Consider the following 20,332-nt stretch of genomic DNA (forward strand, 5'->3'; position numbering starts at 1 on the left):
TGCACACTGAGTATTCAGAATTTTTACAACTGTTAACCGCCACCTAAGTTCGTACAACACAAGTATGTCTAGTCCATAGGAAGATTATGAGCAATCGATAGCTTGGTTTCAAACAAGATGGGTATCATACATCTAGCAAACCAAAAAATGGTTAGCTTTCAAAGCCCATTGGTTTAACTTGTACAATAATGTCAAACTGCTCTACCTGAACTATTACTATAGAACATAGAACAGTACAGCACAAGAACAGACCCTTCAGCCCACGATGTCTGTGATTACCATGATGTCAATTTAAACTGCACATCTGCCTGCATGTGGTCTACATGCCTCAATCCACTGCCTGTACAAGTGCCTGTCTAAATCCCTCTTAAATGTTGCTATCGTATCTGCTTCCACTACTTCCCTTGGCAGAGTGTTCCATGCACCTACCACTCCCTGTGTAATAAAGCTTGCTTTGTAAATCTCCTTTAAACTTTCCGTCACCTTAAAGCTATGCCCTCTAGTATTTGATGTTTCCATCCTGGGATAAAGACTCTGACAATATACGCTGTCTATGCTCAATCTTATACACTTCTATCAGGAAGCCCCTCAGCCTCCATTGGTTCAGAAAAAACAATCTAAGTTTGTCCAACCTCTCCTTACAGCTAATACTCTCTAATCCAAGCAACATCCTGATGTACCTCTTCTGCACCCTCCACAAAGCCTCCACACCCTTCCTGTAATGCAGTAACTAGAACTGCACACAATACTCCAAATGTGGCCTGACCACACAACTGCAACACAACTTCCCAACTTTTATACCTGACTAATGAAGGCAAGTATATTGCATGCCTCCTTTGTCACCCTACCTACTTGTGTTGCCATTTTCAGGGAGCTCTGAAATTACACTCCAAGAAGCCTTTGTACACCAATGCACCCAAAAGGTACTACCGTTTATTGTAATACCTTCCACTTGCATTTGACCTCTCAAAATGCAACACCTCACACTTCTCTGGATTAAACTCCAACCGCCATTTCTCTGCCTACATTTCTAACTGCTTAATTTTTGACAACTTTCCTCACTATCCACAACTCTGCCCGTTTTGAATCTAATCTACCAAATCTTCATGGATCCCATGTGCATTAATCTTCTGTATCAGCTTACCATGAGGGACCTTGTTGAAAGCTTTACTGAAGTCCATGTATACAACATCCACTGCCCTACCCGCAATCATTTTTGTCCCCTCCTCTTAAAAAAAACTCAATCAAATTTGTAAGGTACAACCTCCCCCACACAAAGCCACACTGAATATCCCTAATACGTCTATGCTTTTCCAGGTACGAGTAGATCCTATCCTTAAGAATCTTCTCCAATAATTTCCCTACCACTTACGTAAAGCTCAGAGACCTATAATTTCTTGGTTTATGTCTATTGCCCTTCTTAAACAGAGGATCAACACTGGCTATTCTCCAGTCCTCTGGAACCATGCCTTTGACTAAAGGGGATACAAAGATCTCTGTCAAGGCCCCAGCAATCTCCTCTCTCAATAACCTGGAATAGAACCCATCAGGCCCTAGGATCATATCCACCTTAATGCTCTTCAAGAGCCCCAACACCACCTCTTTCTTGATACCACCATGCCCTAGAATATCAGCATACTCCTCCCTGATCTCACAATCCTTTACGTACTTCTCCTTGGTGAATACTGATATGAAGCACTCATTTAATACCTCGCCCATTTCCTCTGGCTCCATGCATAAATTCCCTCCTTTATCCTTGAGTGGTCCTACCCTCTCCCTTGTTACCCTCTTGTTTTCAAAATGTATGAAATGCCTTGTAATTGTCTTTAATCTTACTCCCTAAAGCCATTTCATGGCCCCTTATCCGTGCTGATTCTCTGCTTAAGTTCCTTGCCTCTTCCCTCAAATACCTGTCTGATTTCGGCTTCCTAAACCTTACATATGTTGGGATGCACAATAAATCACTATATTTAACTTCAACCTTTATAAATGCTCCTGCAGACAAAGGGTACCAGAAGATGGAAACTCTTCTGCAAAGGGAAATCTATGCTGGAACTATTGTTAATTTTAAATCTGTGACTGAAATTTCCCTAACCAAAAAGACAGAGCATTGGCAGTCTTATGGAGTTGGGTCACATGTCAATTATGATCTTACCAAATGCCCAAACCAATTTTTAAACTGCCATATCACAAAGCTGGTGGCACACAGAAAAAACTCTTGCTTAATTACGTTTCAAATACAAAAAAAAAGTGAACAGAATAAGATTCTGATTTTTGCACATCACTACAATTTAGTAAACTGGGATCAGGAAAGTACAGAGGCAAGTTTTTCATTGGCAGCATGTTCTGATCATACTGTATATAAACTATGTAGAGTCAGAGTTATACAGTATAGAACCAGGCTCTTCAGCCCAACTCATCCATGCCGACCAAGATGCCTAACTAAGCTAGTCACATTTGGCTGTATTTAGCCCATGCCCCTCTAAATCTTTCCTATCAATGTACCTGTCCAAATGTCTTAAACACTGATTGTACCTGCCTCTACCACTTCCTCTGGCAGCTCTTTTCATATACCCACCATTCTGTGTAGAAAAATTTGTGCCTCCATTTCCCTTTAAAAATTTCCCCTCTCACTTTAAACCTATGCCCTCTAGTTTTAAACTCCCCTACCCTGGGAAAAAGCCTGTGGCCATCTATGCTCCTCAATTTTATAAACCTCTATAATGTCAACCCTCAGCCACCTATGCTGCAAAGAGAAGTCCCAGACTATCCAGTCTTCTTTTATAATTCAAGGCCTCCATTCCAAGAAACAGCCAAGTCTTTTCTGCACTCTCTCTAGTAGACTACCAATACCTCAAAGGAATAATTTCTAAATTCTTAACTGATATATATATATAAAAAAAATCAGATTAATATTCAGCAACAGGTGCATTTTATTCATTGTACAAATCTTAATAAACTGCTCATTGTGGTGTGGTTACATTAAAACTACAAGGAAGAAAAATATTGCAAAAGACTTTACATGGAAAATGTGTGTTATTCCCAGCAGACTAGTGTCCAAACTCCACAGCCTGGGCCTGAATACAACAATCTGTAACTGGATTATGGACTTTCTGACCAATCGTCCACAGACTGTCCGGTTAGGAGGGCACATATCTTCCACCCTCACCCTGAATACTGGTGTTCCCCAGGGGTGTGTGCTGAGTCCCTTCCTGTATGCCCTTTTTACTCATGACTGTTCATCCGTCCATGAAACAAACACCATCATAAAGTTTGCAGACGACATGATAGTCATTGGTCTGATCATGAACAATAATGAATGGGCATACAGGGATGAGGTACAAAACCTGACAGCCTGGTGTTCTGCCAACAATCTCATTCTCAACACCCAAAAGACTAAAGAGATTGTGGTGGATTTCAGGAAGTCAAGGAAGATAGATCTTGGTCCAGTGTTCATTGGTGGTGAGGCTGTGGAGAGAGTCTCCAGTTTTAAATTCCTGGGGGCATACATCACCGAGAACTTTTCCTGGGCAATACACACCTCAGCTGTCATTAGGAAGGCACAGCAATGCCTCTATTTTTTTTTGAGGAAATTGAGGAGAGCCAGACTGTCTCAGAACATTCTGGTGAACTTCTACCGGTGTGCAGTGGAGAGCATCCTGACATACAGCATTACTGCTTGGTATGCCAGCTGCACTAGGAAGGAGCAGGAGGCTCTGTAGAGGGTCATCAAGACAGCCCAAAACATCATTGGGACTCAGTTACCAGCGATAGAGGACATCTATCAGGCTCGATGTCAGAGCAGGGCTTTAAACATCATTCGAGAACCAGCTCACCCTACTCACTACCTTTTTAAACTACTCCCCTCTGGTAGGCGATACAGGACAATACATGCACACACCACAAGACTGAAACACAGCTTTTTTCCCCCCCCAAAGCTGTTAAATTGTTGAACATGGACTGACACCTCCTATACATACATACACATACTAGGTCTTCCCCCTTTTACTGGCTGGACTCATCATTGTGTTATTTAATATATTGATATGCTGCTGATCATCATTATCATCATCATGGTTCATTTGCACACTGCCTTTTTATATACTTTATATTTGTGTAGGTATGTTTGTTTTATTTTATAGTTATAATTGCTCTTATCAATTTACTGTTTTGGTTTTTATTAGGCAAGGGAGTGCCATCGTAATCTCGTTGTGTTGTTGTTGCAACAGTACAATGACAAATACAGAAATAAAGAAATACGACAACTTCCGTACTTTGCGAGACTGGTAAGCGTGTAGTGTGTGAATACACCAAATAACATAAATTAACTTTGTTCTGTAACTAAAGCAAGGCCAGAAACAAAACTGCAAAGTTTAACCTCATTTCTGTCAATGACTTGGGAAGTCAGGTGTGGCCCATGGGAAGGAAGGGGAGGGACACAAGAAAAAGAGGAGTTGATACAAGTAAATTGTCAGTGACTAAAGCTGAAGGGACAATTGATTGCAAGAACTTTAATCTCCATCCAAACTGTTCCAGTTCAGTTACCCTGCTGACATTGCCTCTGCAAAGTGGAAGTGCTCAGGTTATCTCTGGTCCACATAAAAAAAGCCAATTCCAGAGTAACCACCCAGTCTACTCTCAAATTGATAATAGGTGCCTTTGAGTGCTTATCAAAAGGTGCTTGCTCATCACAGCAAGCTCACTTAAAATCAGATATAAATGTTGAAGATACTCAGCTGGCCAAGCAGCATCTGGCGAATGAAAAACAGAATTAATATTTCAAGACCAAGATCTTTTGTCAATTCTGTTTCCATCATTTTCTGTTTTTATTTCAGATTTCCAGAATCTGCAGATTTTTTCCCATTTTCATTCACTCAAGCTCAGAACCACTCAGATCCTGTTGTCATCAAAACCCACAGAAACAGCTCCCTCTTTGCTTCATGATGGCACGCAAGCAGAGATCCTAACCAATGGGTACAAAACACATCCAATTTCACTGCACACTGGTGTCAAGATAAGTTGCATCATTGCAGTGAGAAAGATTAATAACTGCTGGTAATGCTGCCCCTCACCTCCAACAAATTTCCCACTGGAGGCTAATCTAAAGGACCAAGGAGAAACTGTTTAACTTGCATCACCTCCATAACAAACATCATTCTGATCTCTATGGAGAAGGTGCAGTACACAGACAATGTTTGTGTACACCCTTGTACAGGACCTGAGCTCAAAATCTGCAAAACAGAAGCCTGTACCAACTTGTCCCCACTGTACAATGTGTCCTCATGACAATAAAATGTACACATGATCCTGGTGAATTTGGACCACTTCCCTTATCTCGGGAACCACCTCTCAACGAAAGGAAACATTGATAACTAAATTACCCATTCAGGTGGCACACCGAGGAAGAATATTGAAGATCAAAACCTCCAACTGGGGACAAAGCTCAGTTTACCAGGCAGTAATGATTCCTGCCTTCCAATATGCTTCTGAGAGTGACTATTTAGGTAGTCATCTCAAAGCACCAGAGGGATACAATATTGTCTACAAAAAACAAAAGTCCTCCAGATCCATGAATAAGAGTCCACTCCCAGGCCAACACTGCCAGCACCGAGATCCTAATTGGACTTAGTCAGCTTCTTTAGGCACACCACCTCATTCACATACCTGACATCAGGCTCTACACCAAGCCACGATGCAGCACAAGAGTACCAGACAAAAGAAGTGATTCAAGCATGTTTTCAAAGTCTCCTTGGAAAATTACAGTATGCCCACTGACTTCAGGGAACCCTACCACAGCACTGCTCAGTTGGAGAAAGAGCATTTGGTATGGCACTGAGAACTCAGAATCTGTCAGATATGTACAGATGACCCATGTAAAAAAAAAAGCAAAAGGAATGGACTACTTCAAATCAGCCCATGCCACCAAGTATATCCTACCTCACCTGTTGTAGAGTCTGCATGTCCAACATTGGCCTCATCAGTCACATCACCCACAGAAATGGAGTTTTGCTCAAAAAAAAAAGCAACATTTTTCTTAAAAAGACTTATGAAATGACAAGAAGTCATACACACCAACTGGCTGAGAAAATACCATAGGTTGCATTAATACAACACAACCTCAAGTCCAAATGTTTTCATTATATACACTTTTAGCCATGTGTTAAACAATGGAGTATAGGAGGGCTGGTCACAGTCTTTTTTCCCCAGGCTTTGGGAGTCTAAAACAAGAGGGCATAGGTTTAAGGTGAGTGGAAAGATTTTCCCCAGAGGATAGTGGGTATATGGAATGGGCTACCAGAGCAAGTGGAAGAGGCAGGTACGATTAATACATTTGAAAGACTTTTAAACAGGTATGTGCATAGGAAAGGTTTAGAGGGATATAGCCAAATGTCAGCAAATGGAACTAGCTCAGGTTGGCAACTTGGTCAGTATGAACAAATTGGGCTGAAGGGCCTGTTTCCATGATACATAGCTCGATGACTAACAGTGATCAGAACTGTACTCAAAGCTGCAGTTATCATTCCATTAAAAGTACAAAATGCCTTGTATCTGGCAAAAGCTACACTTGTTTTCAGCTGCTGAAATAAATTGGTAATGCAAACAACATTATCTGTGTGATGCCCAATTCTTTACAAATTGTTGCTGCCTACTTGCACACAGCAAAAATTTACTCTGTCAATATCCAAACCCAGACAAATGAACTGAAAAGGTGCCAAATTCTTTTATCTGCCAACTCTATAGCTGCCATTGTATACTTTGAAAGTGAACTGCCGCCACTAATCTGTTCAGTCAAACACAGGCCAAAATACAAGTATTAGATAGATAGTCTATGCTCTCTTTCTAGGCTTTCATTTGAGCTCTTAGCTAATATAAATTCAACAATGTCTCCATGCATCTTATTACTGCAAAGAACAGCAAGCAGATGTAAACTACCTACTTGATATTTGGGTATCGTGTGATGCTAAAATATGTTAGATCATTGAGTTTAAAGCAATTTAACAAAGCTGGTATGTAGGAGTCACAACTCTGGCATAACAGAAGCCCAAAAGTCTGAAATTTTAAAGAACAGTCCAACTCACATTTATCAACAATCTCTACCCATCTCTGCCAGCAGTTTAAAAAGCCCTCCCTTAATCTTTCTCCAGAATCATATGCCCATTTTCTGTTACTTATATGAACACCACCATTTAATAAACAGGAAAAAAATTAAGAAATCAGACTTGTTCAGCAGTATAGTATTTAGAATGCAATTTTATGCTCAGCTTTAAAAACATCAAAGGACATAATTTCAACCTCTGTGCAAAACAAAGGTCTCTCCTCTTTGTCCCTCAACCCACTCCTCACTCTTTGTCCCTCAACCCACTCCTCACTCTTTGTCCCCCATTCCAGCTCAAAGGATGCAAGATCCGCAGACCGTGCCACAAGTGGCGACAAACAGGGTGAGCAGGTGGGGTCGCTCCTTTTTACCATTTACGATGGGCTTGGACTGCTCCCAATGGATTGGCTGTATCTTCTCAATACCCATCCAAATATTCCTCTACATTTTGTGACGGCAGAGATTTTCACAAATGGGGTGGGGGTTGTTAATAGTTTTTTTTGAAAGCAAGCTTTAAAAACATAATTTAAGCATTTCCTCTATCCAACTTGAAATCTCTTAACGTAACAGAGCTTGGGATACTGCCCATTTAGGAAGCCTTCTGTCAGGCATGTGAATATGGAGTAAAACTGAATGTTACTAAGGCCTGGATAATGGGGATGTTAACTACAGAAAGAACATTGATTCACTTAACATTCCAGTGAATTCTATTCCAAGTTCCCTAACGCTATTACTGCGCCAGCATTCGGGGTTCGATTCCTGTCGCTGTCTGTAAGGAGTTTGTACGTTCTCCTGTGTCTGCGTGGGTTTCCTCTGGGTGCTCCGGTTTCCTCCCACATTCCAAAGACGTACGGGTAGGTTAATTTGGGTTTAAAAAATGGGCGGTGCGGACTCGTTGGGCCGTAAGGGCCTGTTACCACGCTGTAAATAATAAAAAAAATAAAAAATCAATTACGTGGGGGACAGAGATAAAGATTCAAGGATATGCTCAAAGCCTTTTTGAAGAAATGTAACACTCCCACAGGCTCTTGAGAATTCCTGGCCCACAACCAGACTGAAGGGGCAGTGCTTTGCAGACCTCAGGCCCATATATCCAGAGTACACACAGGCCCTACATAAATGGCAGAAGGAACACACCACCTCAAACTACCTGGCCTGTCAGGCATCTACTGGGCCATTGATAAAACAGTCTGTGGTTTCCACATTGGGTTTTATGAATTCTGAAGTGATTGAAGCCAAAGTCATCGTTGATGCCCAAGATAACTAGTATAATAATCTACATTCACTCGCAGTGCTACTTGCTGATCTGTGTGACTCAAGAATTTTAACTGGCCTAAAGCCTTCAATATATCACCTGAATAGGACTTCAAATTCAAATTCTCCTCATCTGTACCTACAGCGGGACTTACTCAAATGTGTATCCCTACCAATGATTGAGCAACCTACTGCCATATCAGCACTCATGTTGATGCACCAGATCAAGTGTGGCACTGATGAGCCTACCAAACAACACAAAACAGGATCAGAGAAAAAAAAATCAATCATATTGGTGGAGGGGTCATCTGAAGCAAGGAAAGTGTATTGGTTGGAAACCTCAGGTCAGCCTCAGGAGATAACAAGACCACCCAGGTTTATCTTCAGTTAATTCAACATTAGCCTCGAAAACAAGGTCAGAATTGGGACTGCTCACTGATAGGTCAAGGTGCAAGTTCATTCACTACTCCCCATATAGCCTTGACCTGGAGTTGTCAAGATCATTCATGACATATGATCAATAGAGGGAGGGAAAAAAATTCTGTTGCAGAAGAATAATGAGTAGGCTAAGATACACAAGCCTGAAGGAATGGTAGATCAGGTTTGAAGAGCTCCATTTTACTTCCTACATGCTACACAAGTACCAGACAATGACCATCTTAAATTAGGGAGCCTAAACCACCAAAGCTTATAACTATTGTTGAATGAAAGAACAAGAGAAAACAGAAGAAAAAGCTAAAAATTGCAGACACTGGAAATCAGAAATAAAAATAAAAACAGAAAATGCTGGTAAGCAGCAAAAAAAAGCATTTGTGGAAGAGAAAGAAAAATTAACTTTTAAGATAGAGGTTCTTTCATCATAACTAAATTTCGTCCTTCCTAGGAACACCCATTTTCCAAGAATTAATTTGAAAAGGTATCTCTTAAACCATGAGGACCCAAGTTACAAGTTATCTCTTACCAGCATATTACTCACTTTCAGAAGCAATGGAGATGAAAAGAAATGAACACTAAAAAGGGCATTGAATTATTTTCCTTAATTCACTATTCTATAAATTATTACAGGTCCTCCCCAGGTTACAGACAGGGTTCTATTCCTGAGAACTGTTCATAACCCAAACAGTTCACAAATCAGAAATTTGGCACCCGGCAATATATTTAAATAAAAACATAGGCCAAACAAGGGCAGTGAGTAGTTAAATAAGGGTGTTTAACTCAAGCAAATTTCTCTGCAAGATACAATGATATTGCCACAAACTGAGTTCCCATTCAGCAGAAGATATCTGCAGTCCGGCGGCAGCAGGCAAATCCATCCCACCAGTCTTGGATATACTCGCTCATAGGTATGGGCTGTAAATAAGATGGGCGTTCGTAACCTGGGGAGGACCTGTAGTTATTTTATTGCTTATTGAAAGTGAAAATTCTGTCAAAAAATACACTATGCAAAGATATTAATTCATATTCCAGAAATATTTTAAAACACTCCTAGCATTTTGATTACTACTGGTAATATTTCACTGATGTGGAAAATGAATTATGGGTTTTGCATATTTGAAATGCACAAATACTCAAGAACTTTCAATGAATGATGCATAAGAGACAAGCAGCAAGCCTTCTGCAGACTCTAGTGCAGTGATTGTAAATGAATGCAAGCTCAGATGCAACAGATTTACATCATCTTCTGCCAAATGAATCTCGTACACAACCTTGCACTCAATTTTTTCTTAAAAAAAGCAAGTGCATATTATAGAGCACAACTTGCTTTATACAATTTTCAATTCAAGGTTTTTCTTTTTAGAATGTTTTTATTTTATAATATTTCAATAAATGCTTTCTTACAAAAGGTACTGACTCCTTGCTGGAGCATAATCATTCACCTACAAGCCAGAATAGTGAGCATCAGCAGCCCATTGGACTCCAAAAGGCACCTCAGTGGAGGTAAATTCTGTTCTTAATGCACACTCACATATTTGTACAAGGTTCCATCCACCCCCACCCCGTATGGAAGCTCACTGCAGTTACTTTTGATCCAAATAACAACAACCAACTCAGCATGTACTAAATCTCAAAAAAAGACAAGCCATAGCTAATGTTTTCTTTTCAGCATCTTAACTGTTGTGGCTTAAGGGGTACATGGTGCAACCACGTTTATCCCACAGTACCATACTCTATTCCAAACCATGAATTGCTTTCCACTATAAAACATATTTCCTGTTCAAATGTTAGGAAGTTGATGGAATTCTGAACTGTTCAACCATTCTTGGTTTACATCATGACAGCTGTTACATAAATATTTCTAGAAACCAATTGGCAAGTTGAAAAATCATGTAAATTTTTCCATAAAATAACACCAAATGAAAGACAAATTGTTCCTTTAACTGGCCACCTGTTTTAAAACATACACATTTTTTCTCTTAGCCATTCCCGAGGCTGGAGTTCACAGCTACAATTTGAACATGGGATTCAAATCAATGAGGAATTCTTGATTGTCAGAGACTTCCAGAGTTCAGCAATGATGCAAGGTAGTAACATGGTGTAGTAAAGTGTAGTAAGATAGGCAAAATGACTACACTGTTACTTTAGAAGCCAAAAAAATGCAGTATTTATGCCAAATATCTCTAGCCTGATAGCTGTTTTACCTGTAACTATAAAACTAGAGAAATCAAGTAGTGGAATAACTAGGAAGATGTATCCAAAGTTGCATCCTGCCATGTATTCAATTTGTGAATGTTTACTTACATACAAATTTTGCACCATTCCTGCAAGTTTACATTGGGTATTTGTTTTATTTCTTAATCCAGTGTCTCTGGATACTAATACCAAGGATATCCCACCAGAGGAATACTTATTTTGATGCAGGTGGAGAAAGGAAAAGTTCAAACAGCAGGACTATCTCAGAAGGCTTCCAGCAAAGCAAACAAACCAAGAATGGTGGAACAGTTGGTGAAATGCAAAATACGACAGATACTGGGAATCTGAAAAGGGTCAGGTCAAGCAGCCCCTGTGGAAAGAGAAACACAGTTAAATGTTTCAAGTTAATGATTTTTAGTACTAATGGAAGATCATCAATCTGATGCGTTAACTCTAGTTTCTTTCTTCATAGATGCTGTACGACCCACTGAGTATTTCCAATATTATCTACAACAGCTCAGTTAAGATCAAGGTAACACAGATCAAGTAAAATGCACATCTGAAGAGAAAAGTGGTCTATATTCCCCAAGGAAGGTACTTGGTTGTTTCTCAAAGAAACCTTAGAGCTTAATACTATGTAGGCAAGGTCATAAATAAGATCAGACCATGGTTACAAGAGCAGGCTGCATGTAATGGGGCGTGTGTAGGAACTGGAATGAGAAAACCAAGGAGGGAAGTGGCAAATCTCTGAAGATGTGTTCATCTGGGTACCATTAAATGAGCCATTCTACAAAGATGAAGCCAAGATTATTAAATCAGTCTCTGATGAGGTGCCTAAAAGGAGCCTCTATGCATTACAGTGATTGAATGAATAAGCAACAACCAGTCACAGGAAGATTTCTTCATGGACAGATAAGCAGTAAAACCACAGAGGAGGATGTATTCCCACCACCCCCACCTAAAATTTCTTAGCAGATGGGATCAGTGATGAACTAAGTGATCACAAAGTATAATATGCATTGTTTCAGTCAGCAAGGCAAAAGGAACTGCAGCCCAGAGGACCACAAGATTAGTTATCTTGATCAGACAACTACCTACTAGAAGTTGCAAGTTTCAAGTAAAACCATTAATAAATCAATAAAATGTATTTTGAAAAATTGGAAACTTTAAAAAAGGTGTAGTGTTGAATTAGAAGTTTAAACACTGGTCTATCATTAGTTCAATCCCAAGGATTCCTGACTGGGTGGATGTGGAGAGGAATTTCCTCCAGAGAATCTGGATCTAGGGGGTCATTGTTTAAAAATAAGACAGATGAGGCAAATTTTTCTTCTGTCTGGAAGATTGAGTCTTTGAAACACTCTTCCTTCAAGGGCAATGGGAGCACAGCCTTTGAATATTCAAGGCAAAGATGGGTACAGAGAAGAGAGTAAAAGATTACCTGCGGTTGAAGAGAATGCAGAACTGAGATTACAGTCAGATTAACCACCATTTTATTAAATGGCAGAGCAGACTAGAGGGCCAAGTGACCAACTCCTGCTCCTAAATTTATATATTTGGTCATCCATGTTGAGCCCCAGGGAACATGATCTGTATGGATGGCATGCAAAACAAAGTTTTTCCACTGTACCTCGGTATTCGTGACAATAATAAACCAATTTAATTTGGAATACCCAGGGAAAGTCCTACATTTGTGATGATTCCCCATGTCTGAACAGTTTACCTACAACACCCAGTGTCTTAGTTTACACGAGAAAAATGCAAGTTAATTCCTGGGAATGAGGGTGGTCCTATTAAGAGTAGCTAAATAAATTAGAACAGTATTCTTTGGAGTGTAGAAGAATGACAGTTGATGTTACTAAAACACAAGACAGGGTACATGTCAAAATGTTACCACTAGTGGTTGAATCCTGAATGTGGGGACATAGTCACAAAATAAGGAGGCAGTGATTTAAAACCAACAATTAAATTTTCCATCCTAGATCATGGAGGGTATTCAAAGAGGTAGATAAATTTTTGAAAGAAAGATCAGAGAATTGAGGACAATGGAGTACTAATGTAAAAGACAGATGATACCTGGGTAGATCAGCCATGATCTTATTGAATGCCAGGGCAGGTTTGAGGGGTCTAATGGCTGATTCCTATTTTCTTATGTTCTTACATTTTTATTAAGAGATACAAAAGGAAGAGTCATTTTCTATTGTAAATCATCCTGACAGAGACAGTTCAAGACAGGAGGAAAAAAAAATTTAAAAACCCAAAAATCCCTGTAGTTCTGAGGATTAAACAAATCTGATAATCTCTCTAGATTGGTCTACAATCTGATCTAGTCTATTCATTTGAGGCAAATCCCCCAAAGCAATTCCATAACTGTTACGTAACTAGTTTTGCTACAATCATGTGCAGAAATGCAAGCAACTGCACAGAATTTTTTGACAAAATTTTACAGCAAAAGATAAATTGTACGACTATAAAGGGATACAGGAACAGACAGACCTGAATGTTCATGTGCAGAGATCTTTTAATAAAGCATTTGGGACCCTGAGCTTCACAAATAGACATAGAATGCACAAGCAAACCTGTTATGTTGAGCTTTGATAAAAGTAGTTTGGCCACAATTAGAGTACTGCATCCAACTGTGATCACCACACTGCAGGAATTACAGATTTTAGGAAGGCAACTAGAAAGATTAATTAGCATAGTTCCAGGGATGAGGTGTCACATTTACAGAAATCGAAGTCAGGCTCAGAGTCAGAATTTATTGTACATGTATATGACGTGTGCACAGGTGCAATGAAAAACTTACTTGTAGCAGCATCACAGGCACACATCATATAATTAGCGATCACAAGAAATAGCCTATAAAGAATCACAGTTTAGTATCCTTGCAGCAGAGACAGTCAAGAGATTTGATAGAAATATTCAAAATCTTGGCAGTTTTAGATAAAGTACAGAAAATTCCCATCACAGGCCACAATTAAATTATGGAATGCACTGCATAAAAGTTTGGATAAATATTTGAAGATTAAGAAATGCAGGGTTATGAGTTAAGTGCAGAGGAATAGCACCAACTGTGTTACACATTCAAGAGCTAACACAGAAATGACGAGCTGAAGAACCTCCTTTCAAGCTGGAACAATTCTATGGTTCTATCCTGATATTCATTTGTCCCTTATGGCACTTCTGTTTTTCAGATTTTTTTTTCCCAGCATCTTCTTGAATGGCAGGTACAAGCACACCAGGACCAATATTGACAAAACAAAATTTGAAATTGTTAGGTCCAAAGTGTTGGAAGCCAGAGAAAAAGCATGATTTGTGAAATTCACATGACAGATTTCCTTCAAGGAGACCACGCATACTTGCAATTCATACAATAAATTTGTAAGGCAAGAGCTGCAGAAACTTTAAATAAACTGATGTGTGTTTTGGGGTCCATGCAAAATACTTCTTTCTGCTTAAAATGAAAGCAGCCAGAGATTTATTTACAAGAAAATGTCATATGTAAGGCCTGAGGGTGGCCAATAGAGCACTTTATTTTCACAATGTTGAGTGAGAATTTTAGATTTGTGCAAACAGATCCAGTTTGAACTGAAGGTCATTTTCAGTGTTCAATGGGGATGAAGGGGAGGGTTTAGAATAGCATCATTATTAGCAATAGCAAAGAACAGTAATAGATGCCTTGGAGATACCAGACTCTAATTTTTGTGTGCATAATGAATGGTCATCCATTCCATTTTGATGGACAATTCCAGTGGGGATGCAATTCTTAATGAGAGCAAAATGATTACAAGGAAGTGGGTGAACAAAGTTGGTACAAGAAAACAACTGTGCCAATAATGAGTCCGCTACAGAGAAATACGGCATGAATCAGATTGTGGAGAGATCTTAGGTCCTTGATAAATTTTGGTGGGTAGCCCAATCAGAACCTTCCACAGGCTTTCATGAACCAATGATGTAAACAAAACCTCTATCAAATACATGAAATCCACTTACAGGTCCAGATTTTGTTCTTGAGACTTTTCCTGGATCAGACAGGCCATGAAGAATAGGTCAGTTGTCTCACAACTGCACTTTGATTTCATTAGATTTCCTCAGTGAGGATGTAATCAATCTAAGGGGATATGGGTAATATTTTTTCTGCTGTAGAGAGAAAAAAAAATATTTTGGACCTATCCACCACATGATGATACCTCACTGTGATGAGCTTATAATGGCACCAACAACAATTCTTTCTGCTTACCTTCTGCACTGTGTTTAAATCGAGGGATATCAGCATATCCACCCATTATGGCTTTGAATAAACTATCTACAAAATGCAAGAGTTGTTTGTTGTCATACAATAAGACAACTGGCATATGCAAAAGAAAGAAAATGAGAAATATTGAAAGAATACAAAGTAGGCTCCATCATTTATTATATCAAGGCACAGAAAAACATGAATTCAGTTCAATGAATGTTCAGAGATGGGTAAATCAGTAGACATAAAGCATATTGAGTGTAAAGAAATAGGAGATACAGAATGAATAGGTTGCATTAAAATGTGCTGGGGTACCCCAATCTCACAGCCAATGCTCATTGAAAAGGCCAAAAGATTTTTATTAGCAAATAGATCTAAATGAACCATGTGCATTCCGAGTGATGGGATTCCACTTAAAACTTCATCATGGAATGAAATGACTGGAGGTATAGGGCAAGAAGGAATCAACAGATCATGAAGCAGAGGAGAAATATTAAGGATTCTTCAATAAATTAGTGACGGAACACAATTCATTTCCATAACAAGTATCCAATGTGGGTGAAATAAACCTACACTGGTGAAGGTTGCCTCCCCCTACTCTTGCTGGTGCTGAAGAACCGAGTGACATTTCTAACAGGAGTTAGCCATAGGAAGTCAGGTGAAACTTGCAGAGATTGCCGATAATAAACAACTTAAAGTTTCCAAAGGAGTGAAACATTTTCCAGTGGAATACAAACTTACTTCAGTTTATATTTGTAAATGTCATTAAAAAAATTGAAAAAAATCTGAAAAACAGAAACAGCAAACATATTCTCTTGCACACATCCACATCACCTGGAATTTGATTCTGGATGTACAATTATCACCATCTGACCTCCAAATCAACATCTTTGATACATCCTGTGGACCAAGGTATAATTCAAAACATGGTGTTTTTAAAGGATGAAAGCACTATGAGATTTCTAGTCACTTTACAGCAGTAAAAGACAATTTATAATGTTGTTGGCGCCTGGGATTCAGAAGCAAGACTTCAAAAAGTTCTTGGAGAAAATTGTAACCCACAGGGTCATTTTTTCTTGAAGGAAGGAGCTTTTGATGATGAAAAATTTGAAGACTTTAATGTTCAACTCCAATAATCAACCATAGCGGAAATTGTTAACATGCTAAAAAGAAAGTTCTCCTCACAAACCCACTTATAATATGCATAAACATTTCAAGGAATGAACTGAAATGATTAAAGTTGAGGTTATACGTATAGTTAGTGTACTAAATCCCAAGAAGATGAAAGAAAATGACAAAGACACTGAATATGATCTTCAAGAGAATAAAGTGACTTTGGCTGGAGCGGCTTCAGCCTTCAGTATGATCCTCAAATTTGTAGAAAAACAATCTTGTTATGCAGAACAGGAAGTTATGCAGCTGCACATTTGTTTTGCATAAAAATGAAAAAAAGCAGGAGTCCACTAAGCAGACTGTTATTTGCAGTTTATTCAAGGGAGCTCCTGTTGCTTACCATACGTCTTAAGGCAAAGATCACAAGGAAGGATAGGAAGAACTTAACGAAACATGATAAGATCCTGAGTAAAGGCAACAAGACTTGAAAGAATGGAAGCCAAATTTCCAACATATGCATTAGTCATTTGATTAACCATTATTTTGCTTGACCAGTTAATATTTGTTTCTAAAAAAAAAGACCCAAGAAACTACAAATGCTGGAATCTGAAGCAACACAGTGCTGGAGGAACTCAGCAGGTCAGGCAGCATCTATGGAAGGAAATGGACAGTCAACGTTCCGGGTCGAGACCTTCATCTGGACTGTCAATATTTTTTTCAAAATGGAATTTAAATTAGCATACTGGAAAGATTTTTTTATTGAAGTAGCAAAAACACTTGAATGTCAGTTTACCGAGCTAAAATCTATGTGCTCTTTAATTGCAAAGATTGGTGCTAGATATCAGGGCTTTGCTAAAGGAAATTACTGTTCATTACAAACACCAGTACAGGGATTCCCCAGGTTACAAATGACCTTATGGAAATCTGACTTTACGCAATTCTCCCATACATTTTTAAAACATTTTTCAAGCTAGTAGCATGAATGTTTCATGGTATTCATTAATGACTGGCTACAGTATATATTCCACTTGTTTAATTATGGACAATGTTAGCTTGCTTATTGAATGAAATAAAATTTGGCAAGTATATATAAAGCAATTTGATGTAGGTTACTATAGAAGATGGATATTTGACTTGAGAGAGAAAAAAAAAATCACCTTACAGACAGTTCTCAGGAACAGAATCCTCATATAATCTGGGAACTGCCTGTACAGGAGCACAATTTTACGTTCTACTACAAACAAAAAAAAATAATTTCCTGTGCAAAATATAAATCTTTAGCGAGTTTTTGAAAGTCAGTTTTACATACATAACATTCCAGATGAAATGCCGAATTGCTAATAAATTTTAAGCCCACATTAACTGATGTTTCTCTTTCTATCCATGGTAGCAGTTTAATTTTTTTTAATAAATGGTTTTCAAATTGGCACATTAGAAAGATTCCTTTAATGAAGCAAAAAAAACAAGGAGGTCAGTTTTACTGAGCTAAAATCTTTCTACTCTTCAATTGCAAAGATTGGTAATCTCATTATGCCTTTCCTAACATAGCACAATAATGCTACGTTAGTCACAGGTTAATTTGTTAGGAAATCTTAACTGTACCTCCTTTTCAACATACTTCCTATTGCTCAATTTTCAATAGCAATTCTACTATTGCAGAAATTAACCCACTCATTACTAAAACACATCTCTGTTAGTTTGCCAAATTCCTCCATTCTTGTCAATATATTACCAGAGCCCTGTGTGCTCTTAACTTGTGCAGTAACCTTTTCCATTGCACCTTTCCACATGCCTTCTGGAAATCCAAATTCACAACATATACTGGTTCCCCTTCATCCACACTTTATTACATTCTCAAAAGATCAAGGAAATTTAACACAATTTTACTTTCATAAAATCACATAGACACTGCTCCTATGTTTTCCACAAGCCCTATTACCTCCTTAATACTGGATTCTCACATTTTCAAAATGTTAGCCTAACTGACCTATCGATTCCTGGATTCCGCCTCCTACCTTTCCTCGATTGCTAGTGTCACATTTGTAGTTTTCCAATCCTTAGGATTTCTCCAAAATCCAGGCTATTTTACAAGAATACAACCAATAGATTCATCATCTCTGCAGCTACTCTCTTTAAGATCCTTGGATGCAGCCCAACAGGTCCAAGGGACTTGTTGGCATTTTGATGCAATAGTTTGTCTTGGACTTTTCTCTAATAGAGAAAGTTTTAAGTTGCCCCTTCCCCCATATTATTGTTAGAATTTTTTTTCGTTAAATGCCTTCTGAGAGGATCAATCCAAAGTAATTATTTATAATTACTTGCCACTTCTCAGTGTCAACCTCTGAGAGACAGATGTTTGGCTACTCGCTTCCTTGTTATATACCTGTGGAAATTTTTACTGTACATTTTTTACATTTACTAGTTTATTCTCATACTCTATGATTCCTCATCCCCCCCTTGCATTCTTCTAAAAACATTCCCTATTTTCTAGCCTAGAAATAACCTGCGCAACATGGTATGCACTTTCACTGTGATGCTATCCTTAACTTCTGGAGTTAGCCACTGATGGGACACCCTTCTCATAGATCCTTTATTTCGCACTGAAATGTATCCTTACTGAAATTTTAGAAGCATTTCCTTGAATACTTGCCACTGATTAGCTACCATCTTACTCTTTAATCCAGTTTCCCAGTCCACTTTAGCCAACTCTTGCCCTTATACCATTGCAATTGCCTATAGATTTGACGGCATTCATTACAGACCCAAGTTTCTCACACTTTGATCAGTTGAGAAAGGGGAATATTTGAAGAAAAAGACACCAGAACTGGCACAATACTCATCATCTATCAAGCAGCAGTGATTCCTACCCTCCTATATGTTTCTGAGATGTGTGCTACCTACGGCAATTATATGAAGTCACTGGAAAAATACCACTTATGCTGTCTCCACAAAATACTCCAAATTCACTGGAGAAACAAGTGAACAACAGTATCCCCTCCCAGACCAACAGCCACAGTATCAATATGCAAGCTATACTCACTTGGCTACACTGGCAGGCCACGTAGTTCCCATGCCCAATACCAGACTCCCAAAATGGACACACTATTTCATGCCTGCCAGGGCAAGAGATTACCAGGTAGATAAAGGAAAATATTCAACATGTACTCAAAGCCTCCTTGAAGTAACATAGCCACCAGCCCCAGGAAATCTCTGGACCATGGCCACTCAATGTGGGCAAGGTCCATTGCAGATAGCATTAAGAACCCTGATGCTAAGCACCAGAAGCACACAGAGGTCTTGCAAGAACTAGGTATGGAGTGAACCACTAGACAAATCATACACCCACTTATCCAGTCAGCTACTACTTGTCCTACATGTATAAGTCTCTGCGGTTCCAACATGGGCCACATTAGCCACCTTAGAACCTCTTGTTCGTCATTATAGAAACAATTTGGGTGAGAATATACAAGCTTGCAGATGACACCAAAATAGTTGGAATTGTAGACAGTGGAGGTTATCAAAAATTACAAAAGCGTTGCATTTTGGAAAGTCAAACCAGGGTAGGACTTTCACAATGAATGGTAGGACTCTAGGGAGTGTGGTAGAACTGTGGTACTTAGGAGTACACGAACATAGTTCCCTGAAAATGGAGTCACTGATAGACAGGGTGGTGAAGAAAGCATTTGACATGCCGGTCTTCATCAATCAAGGTGTTGAGAATAGGAGTTGGGATGTCACATTGCAGCTGTACAAGACGTTGGCGAGGACGCACCTGGGGTATCGTGTACAGTTTTGGTTACACTGTTATAGGGAAGATATCATTAAGCTGGAAAGAGTGCAAAGAAGATTTATGAGAATGTTGCCAGGACTCGAGGGCCTGAGTTATAGGGAGAAATTAGGCATACTCTGATTTCATTCCTTGGAGCTTAGGAGACTGGGGGGTGACCTACAGGAGGTTTTATACACCTCTATGAGGGGCACAGATAGGGCGAATGCACAGTCTT

The 20,332-nt window shown here is 39.1% G+C and overlaps 1 protein-coding gene across 9 annotated transcripts in view; it reads right to left on the minus strand.

The window, feature by feature from the left end:
- The window catches only part of epb41a (erythrocyte membrane protein band 4.1a), a 157,201-nt gene that overhangs the window by 77,891 nt on the left and 58,978 nt on the right, over positions 1-20,332 (minus strand). For 5 of the 9 annotated variants that reach the window (XM_052036186.1, XM_052036185.1, XM_052036183.1 and 2 more), the window contains exon 1: positions 14,972-15,086. The exons of the other annotated variants lie outside the window; for them this stretch is intronic. In XM_052036186.1, coding sequence (XP_051892146.1) covers positions 14,972-15,060 — 89 coding nt within the window. In that variant the 5' untranslated portion in view covers positions 15,061-15,086. Of the gene's footprint in view, positions 1-14,971; positions 15,087-20,332 lie in introns of those variants that run through there. 9 annotated transcript variants of the gene reach the window in all.

This window comes from Pristis pectinata, chromosome 22, assembly GCF_009764475.1.
Source record: "Pristis pectinata isolate sPriPec2 chromosome 22, sPriPec2.1.pri, whole genome shotgun sequence".
Classification (NCBI taxonomy): domain Eukaryota; kingdom Metazoa; phylum Chordata; class Chondrichthyes; order Rhinopristiformes; family Pristidae; genus Pristis; species Pristis pectinata.